The 23,908-nt window shown below is 35.8% G+C and overlaps 1 protein-coding gene across 14 annotated transcripts in view; it reads right to left on the bottom strand.

Moving 5' to 3' along the window:
* NETO1 (neuropilin and tolloid like 1) overlaps positions 1–23,908 on the bottom strand; it is an 82,848-nt gene that overhangs the window by 27,068 nt on the left and 31,872 nt on the right. For all 14 annotated transcript variants that reach the window (XR_011092873.1, XR_011092874.1, XR_011092876.1 and 11 more), the window contains exons 5-7: positions 16,902–16,943; positions 16,668–16,795; positions 3,194–3,422 (exon numbers count right to left, since the gene is read on the bottom strand). Coding sequence is in view for 9 of the 14 variants with exons in the window: in XM_068671370.1 (XP_068527471.1) it covers positions 3,194–3,422; positions 16,668–16,795; positions 16,902–16,943 (399 nt within the window). In the remaining 5 variants the exon portion in view is untranslated. The remainder of the gene's footprint in view (positions 1–3,193; positions 3,423–16,667; positions 16,796–16,901; positions 16,944–23,908) is intronic.

Genomic DNA, 23,908 nt, shown 5'->3' with positions numbered 1-23,908 from the left:
TTAATAGTTAGTAGGTGAGAAAACAAAGATTCATTTTTCAAGTCTTCTTAACAGATGAACATATGCCTTTTGATGATACCAGATTTCTTTTTTTTTTTTTTTTTCCGTTTTTCAGGTTCTAAAATTAATGTATTTGCTATTTGAAATCTATTATAGAAAGTGACTACCATACTACCATACAGAAAAGTATGAAGTAAATGTATATGATTACAGGTTGTATAAAAGATTGAAAAGATAAGGGCATGAACAGAAAAAAATAAATATTTGGAATAGCTGATAATACTGATCATAAAATATCTATCATCGTTGTACCTTATCAGCTATTAAGAATTGTTTGTTTGCTAAATGTTGATTAGAGCTATACTGCTATTTTCATGATTTAAGAATCATTACTGATTTTCTGGAATAGTAAATTTAATGATTTCTTGCATTTATTCCTGTTCTTTCTTGAGATATACTAACAGCACTTCTGCTTGGCAGATCATCACCACTAGAGGTTTGGAAACTTGTAAGACCACATTTTAGAAGAAAACAAAACAAAACAAAAAAACAACATATATCTACATATATTTCAGATGAAATTGGAGAGCACTGATTAAACCATATGAAAATAATCATATAAGAAATCTCTTTAAGATTTCTCTGTTCTACATAAATGTCAAGTCCCCAGGAAACAGCTCTGTAACAAGAATTAACACTGAACAGACTTAGACAGAAAGAAAAGATTCCTCAGGTTAAGTAGCCTGTTTCTGTTTCCACAAAACAAACAAACAAACAAACAAACAAACAAGCAAACAAACAAAATACACCTTCCAAACCTTCCAATTCACAGAGCTTTGTGTAACAGAGGACTATAGTCTCACTTAACTCTACAGACAGTACCTCACACTAAGGAGAGGAACTTGAGGAGCTACACATAACCTTCTGGTCCTCCTGGTCATGTGGTCAATGACCTTCTGGCCATTACCACAGCAACAATAAAAAATAACTTTTACTTTGTCACTCTTTCACAGCAAATATATATATATATATTTTTTTTTTATTTATTTATTTTTCCTCCACAACTCTAAGTGAACAAACTAGCTTTTTTTCCCTCTTTCTTTGTCCCTGCATTTTTGCAGGGACACAGATGTCTGTTGCTTGATGCTTATCTCCCTGAATTAAGTCTGACATTCCTACTTTTCCACACAGATGATCTAATTATTCCCACACATTACTGAAAGACCTCACAGTTTGCATGCTATATGCTGTGTTTCACTGTGCTCAGACTGGACGTCTGCTCTACCTTACTTCATACATTCAACACCAGTTTGCAGTATAGGACAGCTGACTTAGCATAGAAAGTACAGTTGTCATCACCTTTAAACCTTTAACATCAATTTACAGCATTAAAAACACAGATGCAGTTTCCCTGTTTCACAGGGAATATGCAGTTTCACAGATCATATTTATGATCAGGCTGTGTAGATATCTCAAAGTACAATTTCACCCTTTGTAAATTTACAGCTTTTAGTTTGCAACAACTTTGTACAATAGAATTACGGAAGACACATCATGTTAATATTTTTAAACTCCCAGTCACAGTACATTATAAAACATTAACTGTTTACAAGAAAAGAGTAGCTCATAAGCTGTAGGATGTCAAATAACCATATTAGGAATGCTATAAGGAAAAACAAACAAACAAACAAAACCATTATCTGTCCTTCTTTTCTTTTAAAATATGAAGCCTTGCAAACATACAATTATGCAAACCCTCATCTCAAGTTAGTCATCATAGTGTTTCACTCTCCAATTCTTTTAATGCTGTGAACCTCCAGTGTCTATGCAGTTGTTTCTAAGGTAACAGATCAGGATGCTTTGTGAAGAAAATTTAAAAAAATAATAAAATATCTTGAATATTCAAGACATCCCCAGTTGCAGAAATGAAAGAAAGACAGTGTCATCTCAATTGAGGGTTCTCAGTATCATTTAGACCCTGGCCTGATTTGCAGACAAGAAAAACATAACCCACCCTAATGCTACAGTGTGAGACTACACTGTAGTTTTATATGCAGTTTTACTGCATATGCAGTTTCAAGCATGCAAAGTGTCAGAATTTTTTTAATCAGAGCCATAATTAAGAAATTATGGAGGCTGTTCTCAACAGAGTCTTATTGCCTCATTGCAGGGTACACACACACAGAATACAGATGAAGACTATGCTTGGTAGGAGTGTGCATTCATTTCAGTAACTCACAGTCACACAGAAATCTTCTTGTGAAACTTGTGATGCACAAGTCAAAAACAAAAACAAAACAAACAAAAAAACACCATGAAACAGCATGTGAAAATAAATGCTTATACTCCTTCCTTAAGGGACCATCTGTGCATTGTTTCCATTAAAGAACATAAACCAATAGCTTTCACAGGTGATTAACTGAATTAATAATTTTCAGTGAATGAGATTATTGGGTTTGATGGGGTTTTGTTTGTTTTTCAAATTGGCAATAAGTAGCCTTTTTTTTTATCCCCAAAGGCTACTTTTCCTATTACCTGAGCTCAAAAATCATATAAATGAATATAAATATTAATGAATACAATCTGCATAGGGAGAATATTAAGTTTGTAAACAGAGATATCATTTAAGCTTTTAGATAGCTTCTGTTACTATATATATGCATATACATATATCAACAACAACAACAACAAAACCACCACTAAATTATTTGCTTAAAACTGTCTGATATGTTTTTATTGATATATGCATTCCAGCATATGAACAAACATATTAATCATCTATGATAAAATAATCATAAGGTGTTTTTGAAGTGCCCATCATTGTAAGATCTAAAAAAATCAAATTCATAGAAAAAGACTAGGCTTGATAAAATCCTTCAGAGCTGTATTATTTTCCAATTGTGTAAAGGAAAACTGAGACAGAGTGGACTGGTATCTTGGGGATCCGGTAAGTTGTGGTCATTGTGACTAGCTATACCCGTCTTTCTGTCTCTGAATCCTGTGCTCTACTTACTGTGTTACAAATTATTGCACACTATGCATGGATTAAAACTATTCTAGTGATTTACATAGCTTGTTCAGGAACATCCTTTGATGTTACTTATTTATCCTTACTCTGCATGAAGAAAACATTAGCAGTTTGTGGGATTAGTTTCATTTAACAAACTGAAAGGTGGGCATATTAAGGTCTTACGTTCTTGGAAAGATGTGAAGAGCATCTGGAATCGGCTGCTTCGACTGCCTTCATCTGCCCACATGCGGATCACACCGAGACCCGTCCGCAGCATTACATCATTAGCAACAGTGCTGCAAAACTTTGCTTTTAAATCCTCCACAGAGCTGCTTCCATCATAAACAGCAACAAAATTCCTTTTGCATTCATTGGAATTCTGCATCTCATAGTCCAAGAATCGCAAGTATATCTATGATGCAAACAAACAAAAAAGGCAACATGTAGACACATTTGAAAATGGCTAAACAAATATTAAAAAACATTGCTCAGTGTTGTGAGAGAAAGACCACACAACAACATCAAAATAATTTTTCTGGTGCTGGAGATCCAGAATTTTCATTTCTTGGTCATTTTTCTGGATGGGCATTAATTGAGGAAGTGAGCCCAGTTTATTCTTCCTTGTATTTTGCCTTACTCAAAGTAGAATCTAGTGGAAGATCCAGATTTTTCTTTTCTTTCTCCATGAGAAGTGTGTACAACAGTCCTTCAAGCTGAAGGGCAGACAAGCTAGAAATTTCTTCTTTCACTGGCACAATATTGCTCTATTACTTTCCTGACATGGAAAATAATAAGGCAAATAATTGTTGCTCCCTCCTCAGAGTCAATATGTGTCATCTTTGTGATATGTCTCAGCTACACTGCTTCAGGAAGTGAGAAGCTGGGAGCAAGGCAGAATTCAATCATTAATCTTTTTATGTTTCTTCAAGCAATTTGGCTATCATTTCAGCTTTTCTAAACAAAGCCTGTATGGTATATTTCTTCGTAACTTAACAGGGACAAAATCAAGAATATTTGATGGAAACTGCTAGAAACCTAGAAAGTTTCCTAAGGAAATGTCTCTTGCATACCAGTTGACTTATCTTATAAATGTAGTAGATGTCTTGTCCTTTACAAAGAACTCTTTAAACCTACCTAAAAGGAAGCATGGGTGAGGAGAAAAAGATATTATTTGATACTCAACTATATATGGACTTTAATAGTCCACACTCATTTTAGTCCACACACTCATTTTAAAAACAATTGCTAAGATGAGCAACATCAAATATTCCAGTAACAGAGAAACTAGTACCATTTTCAGTAGACACACAGTACATATTCAAACTGCTAAGAGCACCCAGGAGACCTCATGAGAATGATACAGAAAAGTGGAGGAGGGCAGAAATAGCATGAAAAGTAAATATACTCAGCATCCAGTTGTATGCATCTTGAAACAATGACCAAAAAAAGGACCCCACTGTATTAGAGATCAGATCTACTTCTTTACAAATGGTCTTATTAACTTCATGTAGCTCTTTACATACACAGAACAGTTGCTGAAAAATCTTCTCTGGATTTGCATAAAGTACACAAACAGCATACCCTAGCAGCATACAGGGCTCAACACTCCATGTTGTTGATATATTAGAACTCACATGTTTTCAGAATTATGTACTATCCAGAAGTCTGATGCTGCTTAAAAACAGCTCAGATTTTTAAATGAATTTTTAAATTTAATATACTAAATTTCATTTTTCCTGCCTGACCTTTCTCTAGCATGTTATTTCTTACAGCAGATCTTAATTTAGTTCCAAAATATTCTCGTCCTCCAAAAGAACTGTAAGAAACATATATTAATTAAATTGTAGTTAAGTAAATCCTTCTTTCATACTTCTTCGATCCCCATCCCCCCCCCCCTTTTTTTTTTAAATACTATAAATTAAGGAAGCTGCTTCTATTGATCACTACAAAATGGAACATTTAACAGCAATACATAAAAAAATAATCTTCAGATAGAAAAAAACATAGGTGAAGAAATACTTTTTATAGTGTTTATTATCATTATTATTTTATTTACCACTTGTTACAACTCTGCAGTGGAATGAAAAATTATGAGTTCTCTCATCCAGCATTGCTGAAATTTTCTCACAGTATCCACCAATTTTATAAATGTATTGTCTTGAAATGTCTTGCCATTTCCTCTCCTACTGGGGGGCATACAGTTCCATTCCTGTTAAAACAAGTCACCTTCTGCCTTGGCAAAGTCATGCTTAAGAGCTTGTTTTGAATTCTTAAATCTGTTGAGTACATGTATTGTAGTTCTGAAGTTTCTCTGCACTGGCTGTATCCCTTTGAAAATCTCTCCTTCATCCTCTGCTGTCTCCCTCCCTTCAATAGGTGCTCAGGAATTTGAGACTTTCTCCTTCTTGTGCTCCAAATTCTTGTTCTCGCTGTTCTCTAGCTATTTAGAGAATTATGTCCTACTGATGTCTGATGACTTTAACCCCTCAGGTCATCAAAGTCTTCAGCATGTCTGCTGCTCTTTTCCATTTATACAACATCAGCCACTTCCACAGCCAGCAGGCAGATGGCTGAACTTCACTTCCAGCAGAAAAAGTCCAGTGGGAAATGTTCAGACAAGAATTCTGGACCAGTGAGAGATTCAAATGAAGTCATGCAGAACTGGGATGGGCACTATAAGTGCTTTTATTCTTCACTCCAGTGGTTTGACAGGGCCCTCTTGTTTTAGTGGCTCCTAGTATCCAGCTGGTACAGGCACATCATTGTCCTGCAGGGCAAGATTTTGCAAGAGGGAAGGATATATTCCCATACAGGGAAAGCAGCACCATGCATACTGGCCATCAACTGGCCATAACTGGGGCACTCTGGAGAACAGCTTCCTGTGTCATAGAGCGCAGTCAGTCCTGCTCAAACAAGAGCCTAACAGGCACTGTGAAAACCTGGCTTCTAGCCTCTCCTTTAAAGCGGGTGAAATAGTCCAACTCTGAATAATATTTCACTTAGAATGCAGAGTTAAGTGTGCATCTTAGTTTTCTTTCTTCCACTTCCTGGTTCTGACAGTGGCAATTCAGTGCTTACCAGCTTTGTCACCAATAATGCAATCACAGAATCATAGGGGTTAGAAGGGAACTCTGGAGATCATTGAGTCCAACCCCTCTACTAAAAGAAGGTTCCCTACAGTAGGTTGAACAGAAAAGTATCCAGGCTGGTCTTGAGTATCTCCAGAGAAAGGAGATGCTTCTCCACAACCTCTCTGGGCAGCCTGTTCCAGTGCTCTGTGACCCTTACTGTAAAGTATTTACGCATGCTTGTGTGGAACTTCCTGTGTTCCAGTTTTTGGCCGTTGCCCCTTGTCCTATCACTGCACACCACTGAAAGCAGCCTGTCCTATCCATTGGCCTCTTGCACTTTAGATATTTATAAACATTGATCAGATCACCTCCTTATCTTCTCTTCACCAGGCTGAACAGACATAGATCTGTCAGTCTTTCTTCATACAGGAGATGCTCCAGGCCATTAATCATCTTTGTGGCCCTCCTCTGGACTCTCTCTACAAGATCCATATCTTTTTGGAACTGGGAAGCCCAGAACTGGATACAGTATTCTAGATTTAGCCTCACCAGGGCAGAGTAGAAAGGGAAGATGATCTCCTTGAACCTGCTGGTGACATTTGTTTAATGCACCCCATTGGGCTTCTTGGCCACAGTGGCACAATCCTGTCTCATGGCCAACCCGTTGTCCACCAGGACCGCTAGATTCTTCTCTGCAAAGCTGGTCTCCAGCAGGTCAGTCCCTAACTTGTACTGATGCGTGCAATTATTCCTCCCCAGGTGCAAGACTCTACACTTGTTCTTGTTGAACCTCATCAGGTTCTTCTCTGTCCTGCTCTCCAGCCTGTCCAGGTCTCACTGGATGGCAGGGCAGCACAGCCTTCTGGTGTGTCAGCCACTCTTCCCAGTTTTGCATCATAAGCAAACTTTCTGAGGGTAGACTATCCCTTTGTCTAAGTCATTGAATAAAATTCAATTGTATAAAAACCTTCAGCAGCTGATTATGTGCAATATTGCATACACGACTGTTTTCCGAGTAATGAAGTACACCTGTGTATGTACTCTCAGATGAACGTGTCTTATAGGAAAGGACAGAAGGCTTCTGATACATTATTGTCATGAAAATTTGTTTTTATGCCTTATATGCCTATCATGCATACCATATGTATTATATACAATATGCATGTTTAATAGGCCATACCGGTATAATATAATGTACATAGATCATACTTTATCTTATTCCACTATTCAGGAAAACTCTTAACCTACTCAAGGGAAAAAAAAATAAATAAATGGGGCAAGGATCTCTCACTTTTGTTTGCTTGTTCCCTTTTTTTTTTTTATCCTGCAGTCTTATAAATATACACTAATATGTATTTGTGCATATATACATTTAAGCACATATATATGTCTGTACGTTGTGTACCATTTCAGTATTGAGATGCAATTTATAACAGCTTTCATTCTTACAAGAAATGTGAACAAATCCTCACTATTATTATAAAATATCAGCTCTCACAACAATTTCCAGCATTCATCAATTACTCCTGACCTGTTTCAATAGATTGTTCTTATAACAGTACAGCCAAAGTCTTACTTTGGGCTCATCCTTTGACATTCTTTAGTTTCTGGTGGCATGCTAGCCTTTTAAAATAATAAAGTATTTCTGAGAGTAGGCAGTTATAAATGTTGAGAAGGAATAAAGAGAATGATAGCTTAGCATTTCATTTGATTCTTTCAGTGAAGAAGCCAACATTTTAAGCTCTTCTCAAGACTGAATTCTGGTTTTGGTGACACCAGTTAATTTCTGTGTGTGATAAATTCAGATAAGTTCATTATATATAGATAGATTTGATAGGTACTGGAAATGAATAGTTGGCTTAATAATCTACATCCATTCTTCAGAAGAAAGATGACACCTTCTACAATGGCATGAAGTTTCATAAATTAGAGAAAATAAACTTGTGATATTCTGAGTTGAGATGGAATTTAATTTCCATATTAACTATGTCCAGAACTTTATAGAAAACAAAGAAGAGTTGATCCAAGACTACCTGAAATACATTTACTTAAGATTATTTAGATTAGATCTATGAATTAAGGCTGGAGTACATTTTTTAAAACTGGGAACTGATAATACAAACTGACACCATAATATTGAATCAGATTTTGTTTTTAAGAACTCTAAGTAATTTAATTGCATCTGCAAACTTCTGCCAATTTTCATGGTCTTATTACAATATATTTTCCATTGTTGCTGTCACTGGGTATAAGACCCACACTGGCAGAGAAAATTGCTAATAAATTAGGATTCACAAGGAAAGAATAAAACTGATTATATAACAAAATGTTATCAAATACAAAATATTCCTGATGCATGGTTTTCTGAAATCAATGGCAAGATTCTCATTACTTTCACTGGCGTGTGGATCTCACTAAAAGGAATTAAATATAAAGTGAGAGAAAATAGTATCCATATGGATATGGATAACCATTATGGTTATTTCATCTTCTATGGACTTAGCCATTACTTCTACCAGCAGTAGATAATCAACTTTGTCCACAAAAAAAGCAAAGAAATGAACAAAAAAGGAGATCACAAATTCAAATATCATCCACTGTCTTCATTAAATCTTCTTCCATTGATGCTAATGAGAGCTTTTGGAATGTTAATATTTCTGTAGGTACTGACACATAAGATTAGCATTACAAGTACTTTCTTGTTGAAGAAAACATCTTATTTGAAAGAAGTATAGGCAGTATCTTCTTTCACATTTTACTTGTAAAGTTTTAATAAGACACTTTCCTCAAATCATCAAATCCACATTATTTAGAAGAACAGACTGCTAGTGCACAAGTATTAACTTTTACAGAGCTTTGAGATGTCACTACAAATGCCAATGCCACTCACAACAAAGCTTCACTGTACTGTGGCATATATAATTTACACTCAGTCACATTCTATTTTAAATAGTTGTCTTGTCACCTTAACATTTGCATTGTCATCATAATAAAGAAAAAGGAAATGCTGGATAAGTTTTACTATTTTATTTAAATTTGAAAATGACAGAAAACTCTGCATATATTAGAAAAAAAAAAAAAAAGTTTGTAAACTATGAATAATATATCACTTCAGTAAAATAGTCAGATTATAATCTCTTCATAGTGAATCACTTTCCATGAGGTCTGCTTTTTAATCAGTCTCTGAAGGTTAGTGCTGACAACATGATTGATCAGACCAGTCAGGAAAAGCTTCAAACCATATCCTAGCATATCAGACTTAATATATGTGTACAGACATCCAGTCCCTTATATTACATCAAAACAAAGCAAACAAACAAAAACAAATTAACCAAAAAACATTGTTCAACTGCCAGAAGTATTTAAGATGTGAGACAAAAACCTTTGACAGAGCTTAACTTCTAGATTTTTCATATTAAGCTTCTAGGTTCAGTTAATCTTTTGCAAGCACAAGACTGGGAAAAATGGGTTTATGTCCTTCCCTACTGCTCAGTGACCAGTTACAGTATTTGCTTTATTTTACATCTTGTTCAGCTCTATATGATTTGCAGATCACAAAATCACAGAATTTCTAGGTTGGAAGAAACTTCAAGATCATCGAGTCCTCCAGTGTGTTGGCCTAGAGAGAAAAAAAAAGAAAAAAAAAAAGGAAAAAAAAAAAAAAGGCAACTTTTCTCTTGAAGATCAGCTTTATTTTAGCTGAAAAGTGTTAATGGTACCATGTTCTGGGGGTGGGTTTTTGGTCTTTTGTTTTTTGTTTGTTTATTTTGTTTTGTATTGTATTTTGACTTTTTGGGGTGGCTATTTTTTACCCATCTGGAACCATGTTGTGAAAAGACTCTAAGCTTCATATTTTCCTCTCTGCTGAGACTTGGAGAATGCTACCTGTCAGATGACAACTTTATACGGCACTTCTAACACCCTGTGATTCACAGCCAACCTTAGACATCAGAATATTGTCTTCCATTATAAGTAAATCTCTTTAGATTTCTTTATTTTGTTCTATTTGTTTTTTCAGACTTCTCCAAGTTCCCATTAACTGACATTTATTCTAGCCATCAAGATTTCTTCATTTTGTTCTCTTGTTCAGTGGAAAAATGCTGGTAAGTGACAGCTTTTAAGTTCCTTGGTACTCTTCTGCTTTCTAATTCTCAAAACTGTAGATCAGATTCTGATTCTGCTGCTCTTTTTGGTAGTTGTTTTATTACTTTCATTGGTAGCCTTTTTATTGTATTTGCTAACAATTATTTGGATTGAGAGTGCTGAGGTTGGTTATATTTTTATACCTGAACAGGGTAGATTCATGTTAACTTAACAGTGTTTTTTTTTGCCAGTTCCACTTGGGCATGCATACTATCACATCTGCTAGATAAGATTCTACACACATGCTGGTCTTCCTATGTCATCTGAAAAAAAAAAATGTTTCTGATAAGTAATTTTAATATTTTAACATAGGCAAACAATATTTTATATTTGTTTAAACATAATTTGTCCACCATGTTTCAGGAAGAAAACTTAATATGCTATCAAAATTTACAGGGTTTCTCATTATTTGCAAATATTATTCACATTATCTATATGTTAATAATCTCCAGAGCTTCTTTAGGGATGGATCCCATCTGAAGCTAGTAAACATGACTTTGTCTCTTAAACTTTTCAATCTCTAAATTCCATTTTTTTTTCTGTAACATTTGAGGAATCACCATCCAAATGTCTCCTATTGAATTTTAGTGTCCCGTTTCAAGCTTCTTTTCTACATCTGATAAAGAAGAGTCCAAAAAATAGGTTTATGTTAATTCATTAGAGCTGACAGTTTAAACAGTTTAAACTGGGTCTCATCCCAGAGCATAAATTTCCACTTTGCTTATGAGAACAGAAAATGTTTTGTCAGGCTGGTTTATACAAAATTGTAGCTCTGGAATTTGCTTCTCATCCTGTTTCTTCCTGCTTGTCCAGAAAACACATGGGCAACAACCAAGTCTCTCTCAAAATTTTGCTTAATCTGAAAGTTGTACTCCTGGAATCAAAAGCATATTTGTGTTTGGTCAGGTAAGAGGATACAAGGTCAATTGTGAAAACAGCAATAAATTATTTAGAACCTCTGCCAGGTCAGTAGTAAGAAGTACTTATCCTTTGTAAATAAGTCATTGTCCTGAAACTTCCTTCCTGACTTGAATACAGCAACACTTTACGGGCATGCCTACATGATCAAGCAGTGGTCTCCCACTCTTAATTCCCCTGCCAGTGTCCTGGGTGCAAGTGCAGGCTCCACTTGGCTTGGGTTCCCCCATACACACAATTGGCTGAATATGGTACAGCGGTGTGTCATTCTGTGTGGTGGGTAGCTCAACCCAAGCATGGGCCCTCAGAAGCCTGGATGGGAATTTTTACCCCATGCTTAGCTTCACTGCCCACATCCTTATCTCACCAAGTGGCTCAATCTGGGGCCAACTCTGTCAACACCAGCCATAGAATCATACCATAGAATGGCTTGGGTTGGAAGGGACCTTAAAGATCATCCAGTTCCAAACGCCCTGTCTGTGCTTTGGACACTTGTCTTCCTTCCTATGCTGCCCAGAGTTTTTGATTATGAACACTTCTTATAGTTTTGTGTCAGAACCGGAACATCATATTTGTAAATATTTTATTACTTTTACCATCAAAATCTACTATTTATTGTTTCTTGTTTGTTTGTTTTGTTGGTTGGTTAGGTTTTTCCCCTACAAAACCACTCAAGGACTAAGCACAATATGATGGTAGTTTGCTGGGGAAGTTACCACCAAAAGGAGCACCACATCATCACAAACATACATTTTCTTTCTATTTGGGCTTTGTCAAACTCTGCTGATGTATCCAAAATAGAAAAATGTTTCCTGACAATCTTTTCCTCTACCTTTTCACCCCAAACAGAAAGTAAGAAATTCATAGAGTCATAAAGTCATAGAATGGCTTGGGTTAGAAGGGTCCTTGAAGATCATCTAGTTCCAACCTCTCTGCCATGGACAAGAATGCCACCCACTAGATCAGGTTGCCCAGGGCCTCACCCAACCTGGTCTTGAACACTTCCAGGGGTGGGGAATCCACAACCTCTCTGGGAAACCTGTTCCACTGCCTCACCACCCTCTGAGTGAAGAATTTCCTCCTAACATCTAAGAAAAATCTCTCATCTTTTAGCTTAAAACCATTCCCTCTTGTCCTGTCATTATCTGATTGAGCAAAAAGTTGCTCTTCATCTTTTTTATGACCCCTTTAAGAACTGAAAAGTTGAAATAAGGTCACACCAGAGCCTTCTCTTCTTTAGGCTGAAAAGCACCATCTCTCTCAGATGTTCTTTGTAGGAGAGGTGCTCGAGCCCTTTGAGAGCCTTTGTGGTCCTCCTCTGGACCCGCGCTAACAGGTTAACATCCTTCTTGTGCTGGGGGCCTCAGACTTGGATGCAGTACTCCAAGTGGGGCCTCACAAGGGCTGAGTAGAGGGGGACAAGCACCTTCCTTGACCTGCTAGCCACTTGCCTTTTGATGCAGCCTAGGATGCGGTTGGCCTTCTGGGCTTCAAGTGCGCACTGCTGGCTCATGTCAAGCTTTTCCAGAACCCCGAAGTCCTTCTCTGCAGAGCTGACATGAGCTCAATGAGTTCTTCTCCCAGTCTGTACTCATGCACCTGATCCAGGTGCAGAACCTTGCACTTAGACTTATTGAACCTCATTAGGTTCATGGGTGCCCACTTCTCAAGCTTCTCTAGTTCCCTTTGGATGGCATCCCTTCCTTCTGTTGTATCAAGTGCACCACTCAGTTTTGTCATCTGCAAACTTGCTGAGGATGCACTCAATCCCACTGCCTAGGTCATTGATAAAGATTTTAAACTGTACCAGTCCCAGGAGAGATGCCTGAAGGACACCACTCATCACCAGCTTCCACGTGGACATAGAGCCATTGACCCCCACTCTCTGGGTGCAATCTTCATGCCAACTCTTTATCCACCCGTCAATCCATGTCTCTTCAATTTGGAGATCAGGATGTCGTGTAGGACCATGACAAGGCCTTACAGAAGTCCAGGTAGATGATGTTGGTCGGTCTTCCCTTGTCAACTGATACAGTCACTCCGTCATAGAAGGCCACCAAATCGGTCAGGCACAATCTGCCCTTGGTGAAGCCATTCTGGCTGTCTCAGATCACCTCTTTGTCTTGCATATGCCTTGACATTGCTTCCCATCATTATTTTTTATTTCTAATTTTCTATTCACAAATAAAGGATTCTTTGTTTATCCACAGCTGTAGCCAAAGATGATTCCAAAGTTTTTGAAATCCCAGTGCAATAAACTTATCTAATTTCTCTTTTGGCATTTGTTTTGCAGTGAAGGGCCAAGTATCTTGGAATGGAGAGGTTCTTTTACCTCTTTATTGTTCTGAGTAGGTTGCCACATTCAATCAGCATCTCTCTTCTTTATTTGCCAGTCTTGTTCTTTATTGATTGAAATCTACTTCTACATGTAATACAGAACCCCCAGTATTTCTGAACTCCAGGTTCACAGTTATCTTACTCAGCAGGAATTGACTTCAAAAGAATGCATTAATCACACATTTTGCAACCCATCTCTATCAAACATAAGGCTGCAAGTCTGCATAAAGATTGAAGTTCTGTTTAAGCTGCCTTCTGCTTTCTTCTACACTTAGAGAAAGTTTCCATTCTGCATGCATTTTCAGCATTTTAATTTTTGTGCTACAAGGTGATCTGTGATGACTCAGTATTTTAAGCATGTGCAAGAAATGTACCATTCTCTGTCCCATTCTAGCTTGCTAAGAGTAGCAGCAATGTTACACCCAGACCGTCAGGCTGAAGTTCAGGCTTAGAGCTCTCAAATTCCTACACCCAGACTGATCTCATTGCATACATGTTGAGCTCAGACTTGGCTTGAATCTGAAACTGTAAACCATGGAAGGGACTTATATCTTCCTTCTGCAGACAGTTTAGATTGGATGAGCTTAAGCCAAATGAAATTGCAAACAGCTCACACTCTGGCACAGTTTAAGAAACTAAAATGTAAGGATCCAACCCAAATTCTGTCTGAGAAACACTGACCTTTTAGGCATAGTTCCCAGTAACAAACAGTACAGCTCAGAGTACAGGAGCATGTAGATATAAAGACAGTTGATGAGTTCTTACTGTTCTTAGCTGGAAAGACTGTTTTCATAGGTGGATACTGCTATAAATTAGAATGAAGTCACTGACATTGTACTGAATATGTCATTAATTCAAGGGTAGATAAGCACAGAGGAAGCAGACTGTAAAATATGGACAACAGAATTCAGACCTATAAACAATATTAACATAGATATTACTTCTTACATGATTTTTTCAAAAATTATCCATTCATTTGTTCCCTAATACTTGAATATTTTTCAAGCATTCCCAGTGTGGAAATACCATGGACATACATGTGTTTGTGTATATAAACATATATATATATATATATATGTATATGAAAAACAGACTAATAAAGTTCAAATGCTAAATTAGTTGTCCTTCAAATTGAATCAAGGCTTCAAAATTGGCTTTTCCTACCTTACCAAAAAAGCTTTCATTTACATGTTCGGAAATGCTGATTTATGTGCTGTTATATTGTTTAATGTCTTTACCCAGAGAATTCTGTAAGACGGGAACAAGAAGATTCTTCAGGAGATGACCCAGACCACCCCTCTTTCTAAAGGTAAGATTAGTAATGTTTGTCTACTATTTAGTTATTTATTTATCTTTATTTATTCACTTTACCTCCCCTTTAACAATGTTAGCCATGCTGGCTGAACAAACCTCCTTAACCAATCATTTATAATCCACTCCATAATTTTTTTCCCTAACATTTAACCAGAATCAATCTTTTTACAATGCAGAACCATGACTTGTCTGAGCCATGGACATCGGAGCAGCCCTTCCTTGTTATTAAAACTTTTTAGATACTGTCTCATAACACTCTCCTTCACTAGAATCTTAATGCGATATTTAAAAACTTTTGATCTCTCCTCATGCCTTTTAGAATTTTCTCATTGCTTTCCCTTCCATATACTCTTTTGCTAGTCTATGCTTTTTGAGATGAAGTACAGCTAAATCCAAGTATAAAAATTCACAGACTAACCTATTCACAGAGAACTAACCCTCTATTGACAGTGGTAGTGTGGCATACTTCTGTTACACACTATGGTTACAGTTACATGGCTATATATATTGGTTTTTTATATCAGGACTAAATTGTGGATAAATCCTACAGATAAATAAATATGACATTTCTAGGAAGACTTTAAATCATGTGGCACTTTAAAGTTAGATCAAATAAGAATGTCATGATGACATTATCTGACCAACTAAGAATACAGTAGAATTAAAACTGTAGGGCAATTTTATTAGCTTATTTAATTGTGCTGAATCTATATTTTAATAGTGTGTTTATCAGTTTTCTTACCAACTAATATCTAAGTATATAATGTGTTATAATGATAAATTAGTCCAGTCATTTCACATGTATATTCTGGAAACTTCATCTACTTAATTGGAAACATTTATGAATATTCAATTTTCCAAAAAGTAAAAAATATGAGACTAAAACATATTCTGGAAATAATTTATCTGTAGTCTTATGAGCCAACTGTTCAACACCTAAACTTTCACAATAGAAAAAATTTTGATACTAATGCATTTTTCTCTACTGGAAACCTTTCATCTTGCTTATTCAATATTCAGTGCTGGAACAGTGTAATGTATTCCATACAGTCTGCTCTGGGATTACACACAAAAACCATACCTGTTTAAAGATCCAGAGATTATTGGATATAAAAATTACACCTTGTAAACCTTTTCTAGTACAATAAAAAACAGATAGTAAAAATATACTGGGGAGTTCTCTTTCGCAGTCTAAATGAAAGTAGGTGGGAGCACAGAGATGTTCCAATTGCAGAGAGGAGAAACAGTAGTATAGCCAGCAACAATTAATCCAAATAATAACTGATAAGAGACGAACTCAAGCAAAATTAAAAATAAAAAATAAAAAATCATTAAATTCATTGCAGCACTGTCCTGTGTGTTACAAAGACCTGTTTTGCTGATTATGGTGAGAGAGAAATGAGAACACTATCTCTTTTTGTCAGTGGTTCTAAAACAAAGGAACTAAAGACCTTGTACATAGTAACTTTAATTTACCTTGACTCCATTTTCACCATTCCAAGATGAGAAACAGTAATGATCTTAGGGACCCAGCAGTTTTCTATTAATAGTCTCTGTGTTAGATAAGATCACCTCCCACTTAACTAAACACACCAATTCTTTAAACATATGAGCAAAATTAAAGATGAATTTAAGAAAATTACTTATGGCACAAAAAGCACATTAATGCTGCCCACATCATTATTTATAGAGAAAGAAGGTTGTTTTGATTGAGGTGAAAAATTACCTTTCAACAGCAGAAGGAAAAAACAGTTTACAAGTTCAAGCTGTAAAGTTATTAAACAAGAGCTGTCTGTACTAAGAAATGCACAGCATATTAGAAAAGTCAATTTCTTAAATTAAGTGGCAAATCAGCAAGTGGACAAAGGACTGACCTTGGATCTGGGTGGTGCTCTGATGTACCATTTACAGTCTACTGCTTCAGTTTCAGAAGCTTTTCCTTCTTTGACAATTTGTATAGATTCCACAATTCCTTCAGGTCCTCCCATCTCAAACTCACAAACTAAATAACAAAATACCAGAAGAATGAATCCTGAACAGCAAACAAAAATATTTTCTACAGCAGAATGCAAAGGCTTCCAAGTCTTAGGAAGAACCAATATACCAACCTGGCAATGGTTTCAAAACTCCAAGGTCCTTAAAATCGGGATCTTGAAAATTGAGAAAGAGAAAATTAGTTTTGTTCAATATCTTGTGTATAATGTCAATGCACTAAAACTGGACACTTCAGTGATATAATTATACATTTATTTCTTTGGAATGTGACTTGTTTCTTGCAACAGACTTAAAAAGCTAGGACAACACACTAATTATTAATGCAGAAAGTGGTGGTAATATCATGCAAAGTTATTATATTTTTCTATTATGGAATCCTGCTTTAAAAATGTTGTCACAATTTTCTCTGTCTCACTCTCTTTCAGAAGAATGAATTAAAAAACAAAATCTGTACACACTAGAAAGCAAGAACATCACACAGCTACCCACATGATATTTTAACATCAGTTAAATTAGAAATATCAGTCTAATGAAAAAGATATATTTACAAATCCATTCAGAAACCCTTATTTAACAGCATTATTAGAACACAATTTCATTCTGTGGTTATGAATATCATATCTACCAAAAATAAGGAGTTTCTTTCTTTCTCAGAGGAATCAATTTGGTATTCCAGGAATACATATCATAAGAATTTACCATGGAATTTATTGTGTTAACAAGGTAATAAGTCTAATACATATGTTATTTTTAATAAGATAAACATGATAATATTTATTGTCTGAGATCCTTTGTATTTTGCTTTTATAGCCAGATATAACACTTATATGAAATGAGTTTGGTCATGGATCTATGGTTCAATAAACAGCTATCCATAGACAAACCAACATTTTGTAAAATTTTGCTGCAGTTTGACTATATTGCCAGAAATGTGAAAGGGGCTAAATTATTTCAATTATCTCCTCAAAATAGACTAGTCTTGTCTGTTTTGTCTGTTTGTTTTTTTGTTTGTTTGTTTGTTTTAATCTCTTGCACTATTATGCTATTTAACATGAAAATTCTGTGTTATTTTTCCCATCTTCATGGGAAAGAGAACAAAAAAGAAACCCACTGTCGTCTTTCTTTCTTTCTTTCTTTCTTTCTTTCTTTCTTTCTTTCTTTCTTTCTTTCTTTCTTTCTTTCTTTCTTTCTTTTCTTTTCTTTTCTTTTCTTTTCTTTTCTTTTCTTTTCTTTTCTTTTCTTTTCTTTCTTTCTTGAAATTTGGCTGGATCTGGTCTTCTGAAAACAATGTTACACATCTACAAGTAAACACTCTGCATCAAGCTTCTCCTGGGCCACATTCCACCCAGGCCTCAAAAGGACTGCACAAAAAGAAAATCAAGGTCGAATTTGAGCTATACAATATAATCATGGAACTCATCTTATTGCTTCAGGATTGACTCAATGTATCTAAATGTATAAAAACAATGAGTCTGACAGTTGGAAATCAACTGGAGTAAAACCAAACCAATACAGCAAAACCGGCTGTTCCCCTTTAACCATTGTTTAGTTTGTACAGTAACAATTATAAGCAAATAATATCATGAAAAACAAAGTCTAGTGTCTTATGAGCAAGAACAGCACTTTTAGCCTGAGCAATGAGGATATGCTGTCAAAAGCAGAGTTTTAAAATCACATTTTAAAACTGTCTTGTTATAACCAGGCTGCTGTTTTTTTTTTTTTTATTTCCCAGTTTTCCTCTTACAGTGGCACAATATAAGTCTTGACTAAATACTCATTAACTTAAGGGACTGCAAATATAATTGAATAGGCAATTAGTATTAATTGTTATTCAGTTTATTCAGTTTTATAGATCAGCAGATAGATATGATAATAAATGTAATTAGATATTTCTGTTAATATACTCATATGTTGATATCTACTGCTGAAAGCAAGGTGTTTAAACGAAGTACACTTTACTGGTTCAAATCATGTCTAGTGTATCCATCACATTTCTTCTAGTCTGAGTTTACAGAGATCTGTCTGATCTACCCAAAACACTCCAGCAAATTTACAAAGTAGAGAGGAGAAAAGAGGGAGAAAAAAGTTCTGACAGGATTTCTCCTATATGAAAGGTTTTTCATAGATAGGAGTGTTGATAGCAAGATTCCTTGCTGATTTACTGGCCTTACTTAACATATTAGAAATAAGGATTGGGGGTGGGGTGATAGGGATGTGGAGGATGTTGAAGGCAGACTGCATGTCAGAAAGAAAACATGAATGACTTTTTGCTCTGAGGTTTCCAAGTCTGAGCATACCTTACAATTAGTGTACAGCTCATTCTAGTTGCTGCTTTAATATTTACAATTAATTTGCAAAATCTCTTTCTTCAAGAAACTTAATGTCTGAAGTGCAATCATGTACTTTGACCCACAAAACATATCTGAATATATGTTCCCATTTTTTTTTAACAATACAGTTATAATAAAATCACACAGAAATGTAAAAATCTGTTAACATTCTAGAAATATGGTAGATCTAGAAGTGGACATGCAAGTACTCAGCTGTGTTTACAACCATTCAATATTTGCAGAGGGTTCTGGACAGGCTGGATTAATGGGCAGAGGCCAATGGGATGAGGTTCAACATGGCTAAGTGCCAGGTCTTGCATTTTGGCCACAACAACCCCATACAATGCTACAGACTTGGGGCAGAGTGGTTATGCAGAGGAAAGGGATCTGGAGGTGTTGCTTGATGCTCACCTGAACGTGAGCTGGCAGTGTACCCAGGTGGCCAAGAAGGCCAACGGCATCCTGGCTTGTGTCAGGCATAATGTGGCCAGCAGGACCAGGACCCCCTGTAGTCAGCTCTGGTACCTCAAGTACTGTGTTCAGCTTTGGGCCCCTCGGTACAAGAAAGACATTGAGGCCATGGAGTGTGTCCAGAGAAGGGCTACGAAGCCAGTGAAGGGCCTGGAACAAAAGTCCTACGAGGAGTGGCTGAGGAAACTGGTGTTGTTTAGTCTGGAGAAGAGGAGGCTCAAGGGAAAACTTATTACTCACTACTACTGCCTCAAAGGAAGATGTGGGGAGCTGGGAGTTGGCCTCTTCTCACAGGTAACTAGTGATAGGACTAGAGGAAATAGCCTCAACTTGTGCCAGGGGGGATCCAGTTGGAAATTAGGAGAAATTTCTTCTCAGAAAGAATAGGTAGAAATTGGAACAGGTTGCCCAGGAAGGTGGTGGAGTCACTGTCCCTGTTGGTGTTTAAGGAAAGGTTGTATGTTGTACTTAGGGACATGGTTTAGTGTGTAATATTGGTGGTAGGGGGGCAGTTGAACCATATTATCTCTGAGGTCTTTTTCGACCTTTATGATTCTATGATTACATGATTTTGAGAGTGATAATGTAATAAAGTATATAACATGCTTTATTACACATTAATAACCAGTATTATTATAATAAAAGCAATGATTTGTAAGTAAGGTATTATGAGAAATACTGAGATTTCTACCATGTTTAAGCATATTGCCAAAACAAATGTCTGGCTTTGAAATAATCTACTATTAAATAGATTATACTTTAGCAGCTCTTCTGTATGTAATTCAATCAAATTGTTATTATCAGCTTGGCTGAGTCAGAAACCTTTTAATGATATCTAAATACTGACTGGCTAGATCTTCTGATAGCCAGATACTCTTTTCTTCTGCACCTAATGAAAACTATGTTTCATTAGGGAAGAATCCAAAGTCAGAAAAATTTTGTTGTGAAAAATAAGATTGATCACCTATAATGAGAGAGAAAAATATGAGGTAATAAGTCTTGAGAGGACTGTAGTACATGGATTTATTTATTTATTTTTAATGGGGATCTCTCTCATAAAACAAAATCTGTAAAACAGGGGATTTATATAAAAAATGTGTAAATGTGTAAAAGTTATGTAAATGGAAGATCTTGAAGCCCCAATAAATTCTGGTATTCTTTGCTGCAGCATTGAACATCTCTCTTGAAACAAATAAACAAACAAGAGTATCCAAAAATTTCCTTTGGTGATATATTATAACCCATTCTACAAATAATAGATTCCTGTAATGTTTAGTTAACACAGGTTTTCCTGTAAGGTCTCTGTGAAGCACAGAATTACATTTGAAAAATATTATGAGATGTAAAAATATGTGCCAAATTATTCAGAGTTACTGACAAGCAAGCAGAAAAAGAAAATTCAGAGTGGCCCAAGGCAAAAATTATTAAAATCTATAGATTTCCTTAATTTTTAAAAAATGGGCTGGATGAGGAAACAGAGGTGGATGAACAGCCAGGCCCAGAGGATGGTGATCTGTGTCACAAAGTCTAGTTAGAGAGTAGTAACTATATTATAACACAGGGCACAATATTGGCTGCAATTCTGGTCTGGAAGATGGTGGAGAGCATATACTCAGCAGGTTTGCAGAGGACACAAACCTGGGAGTAGTGGATACACCAGAGGGTCAATGGTGCCATCTAGAGGAACCTTGACAGGCTGGAGAAATGGTCTAGCAGGAATCTCGAAGTTCAACAAGGTGTTCATAGACCTGAGGTAGAACAGCCCCAGGCACTAGTACATACTGGTCCCGGTGGACAAGTGAATATGAGTTAGAAAGGTGCTCTTGCTACCAAGAAAGCTTTACTCAGCATTGGTGAGGCCACGCCTGTGTCCAATATTGAATTTCCCAATACAAACTGCAACAGAGATGCTGAAGAGAGTCCGAAGAAAGGACATAAAGATGGTGAAGGGACTGGAACATCTCTCTTATGAGGAAAGGCAGAGATAATTGTGACTGTTCAGCCTGGAGAAGAAAAGGATCAGGTAATATCTTCTGCATGTATATAAATAGCTGGAGGGAGTTTGCAAAGAAGAGGGAGCCAGGCTTTTATCAGTGGTAACCAATAGCAGGACAAGAGGCAACAGGCACAACCTGAAATACAGTATGTTCCCTCTGAACATGATCCTGGGAAGTCTGCCCCAGATTGCCCTGGTAAACTGGAGGTTGGACCAAGTGATCCAGAGGTCCTGTTCAAACTCCATCATTCTGTGATACGGTAATAACTAAACACCAAAAGTGGCTGACAGTGATATTCCTAGTCAAAATATAAATCTAAAGTAAAAGCGTATGTTAGACAAATCCCTGTCAACAGGCAGACTCAGTCTGGTGGAATTTGTTTTTGTTTCAAATAATGTGATTATTAACTTGGTATTTCTTAGAATATTTTAGGTCTAGGATCTACTTAATTTCATGGGATTGTTTATATCTGAATAAAGTATACATATTGAAGAATAGGAACAATTAATGTATGGTCAGAAGTCAAGATGAAGGAAATGTGTGCCACAAAATCTTGCTGCAGATATGAACCCTGTTTTGAAATTAAATTGTGAGACATTTTGATAGAGTTTTTTTTTTTGTTTTTTTTTTTTTTTTTTTCAATAAATAAGAGAAGAAGGAATTATTTGATCAAACTATATGGTATAGAGAGTTGATGTCTGAAACATAAGCAAGTTGATGTTATTTTTGAATACAAAACCTACATTTTTAATGGATATATACCAAGAATATTCAAAGTATGTAGAAACCTTATTTGCTGAATAAGGAAAACGTTCAACTTAATTTATTGAACAGACAGCTATAGATATATCTTTTCATTTTCTTGTATTTGACTAACTAGAAATAGTCATTCAAGCTTCATTCTATTAATATTTAAGGAATTCTAGTGCATACACATTGTTGCCTATCATAGTATTTATCAAAGACCTAATTTTACATTCAAATGCTTGTGAAACAGTAAGCAGAACTGCAATATTTAGCAAGCCACTAGTTATTTATTTTCAAGTTTATGAAACCAGGTAATTTTTACAATTATTTATGGGAGTTTATGTCAGTCCTGAATTCTTGAGTGGTAATTTTCTGTAAAAGCAGAGTTTGCAGAACTCAGAAAAAAAGGCAGGATTGTTCTAAGTTATTGTATGTGGTTGTCTTATAGTATTTGATGATGCAATGCAAAGACTGGATGATGACCAAAAGATTTTAAAAGTATTGAAATAAGCTAAAGAATCACAAAAATAATTATAAAATAGGAAAAAAAAAATCTATAAGCAAACATTTTGTGGTGTACAAGCAAGGGGACTTAAATGTTCTGCTGAGAGAATGAAGGAAAAGTGTTAAGTAGTACAGAAGTATTAAGTGGAGTAGATACATAAAAATAAATAAAAACTGTTGTATTGTTAGCTGAAAATAATATTTGTTTCAATTTTCAGTTCTGTAGTCTTATTGAAACTTCAATTAATATGTCTATATCTGTATTAAAGATACAACAAGATCCTAAAAGAAAACATATAGTTTCCTAGACACCCTGAAAAAACAGTTCTATAAAAATTCTATCTGGCAAGAGTATGTGCTACATTTTCTATTTGTTTTCTATGTACTTTTATGTACTTTTTTTTTTTTTTTTTAATATACATATAATCTAAAACAGTGTTTTGTATATTGTTCACTCCTCAGCACAGTTATGAAAGAATTTAAAGGCAATAAGTGTTTATGTAGAAGTGACTATGACTCTTAATCTTTCACCTTAAAGTCTTACATCGGCAGGAAGTCATGTGAAACCAAGTAAGTTGAAAGAATACTCTGGAGTATTCGCTCTGTTTTTGAAGATGTAGTTCCGTCAGGAGAGACTACTTTGTCTTGTGTTTCTGATTCGCAATAAAGTACACAGCTACTATTTTTCTTAGGAAGAAATTTTATAAACGAATGCTGCAAGCAGTAGGGGATGCAACATCATAATTTAAAAAAATCACAGAAAAATACAATCCACTCACTCTAGCTACTTCAACTTGATTCCTTATAGTACTGTAGTATTGTTGAAATAACACAGACTGCCTCCCAGAGATTTTTGTTTGTTTGTTTGTTTTGTTTTGTTTTGTTTTTTATTTCTTCTAATGTCATATTTACTGATCTTAGTTCATATTGACAAGCAAAGCATCTGTAGGCTGTAACTGGTATATTATACTGACATACAAACTTCACTACCGTGGCGACCTGAGATATGCTGCACGTGTTAACAAGAGCTAGGCATTTTTATACCAAAAGTTAATACTTGTTTCTTTGACA

The sequence above is a fragment of the Anas acuta genome, chromosome 2 (genome assembly GCF_963932015.1).
Source record: "Anas acuta chromosome 2, bAnaAcu1.1, whole genome shotgun sequence".
Taxonomy (NCBI): domain Eukaryota; kingdom Metazoa; phylum Chordata; class Aves; order Anseriformes; family Anatidae; genus Anas; species Anas acuta.
Note: the sequence above shows the minus strand (reverse complement) of the source record. Positions and strands in the feature narration are given on the sequence as shown.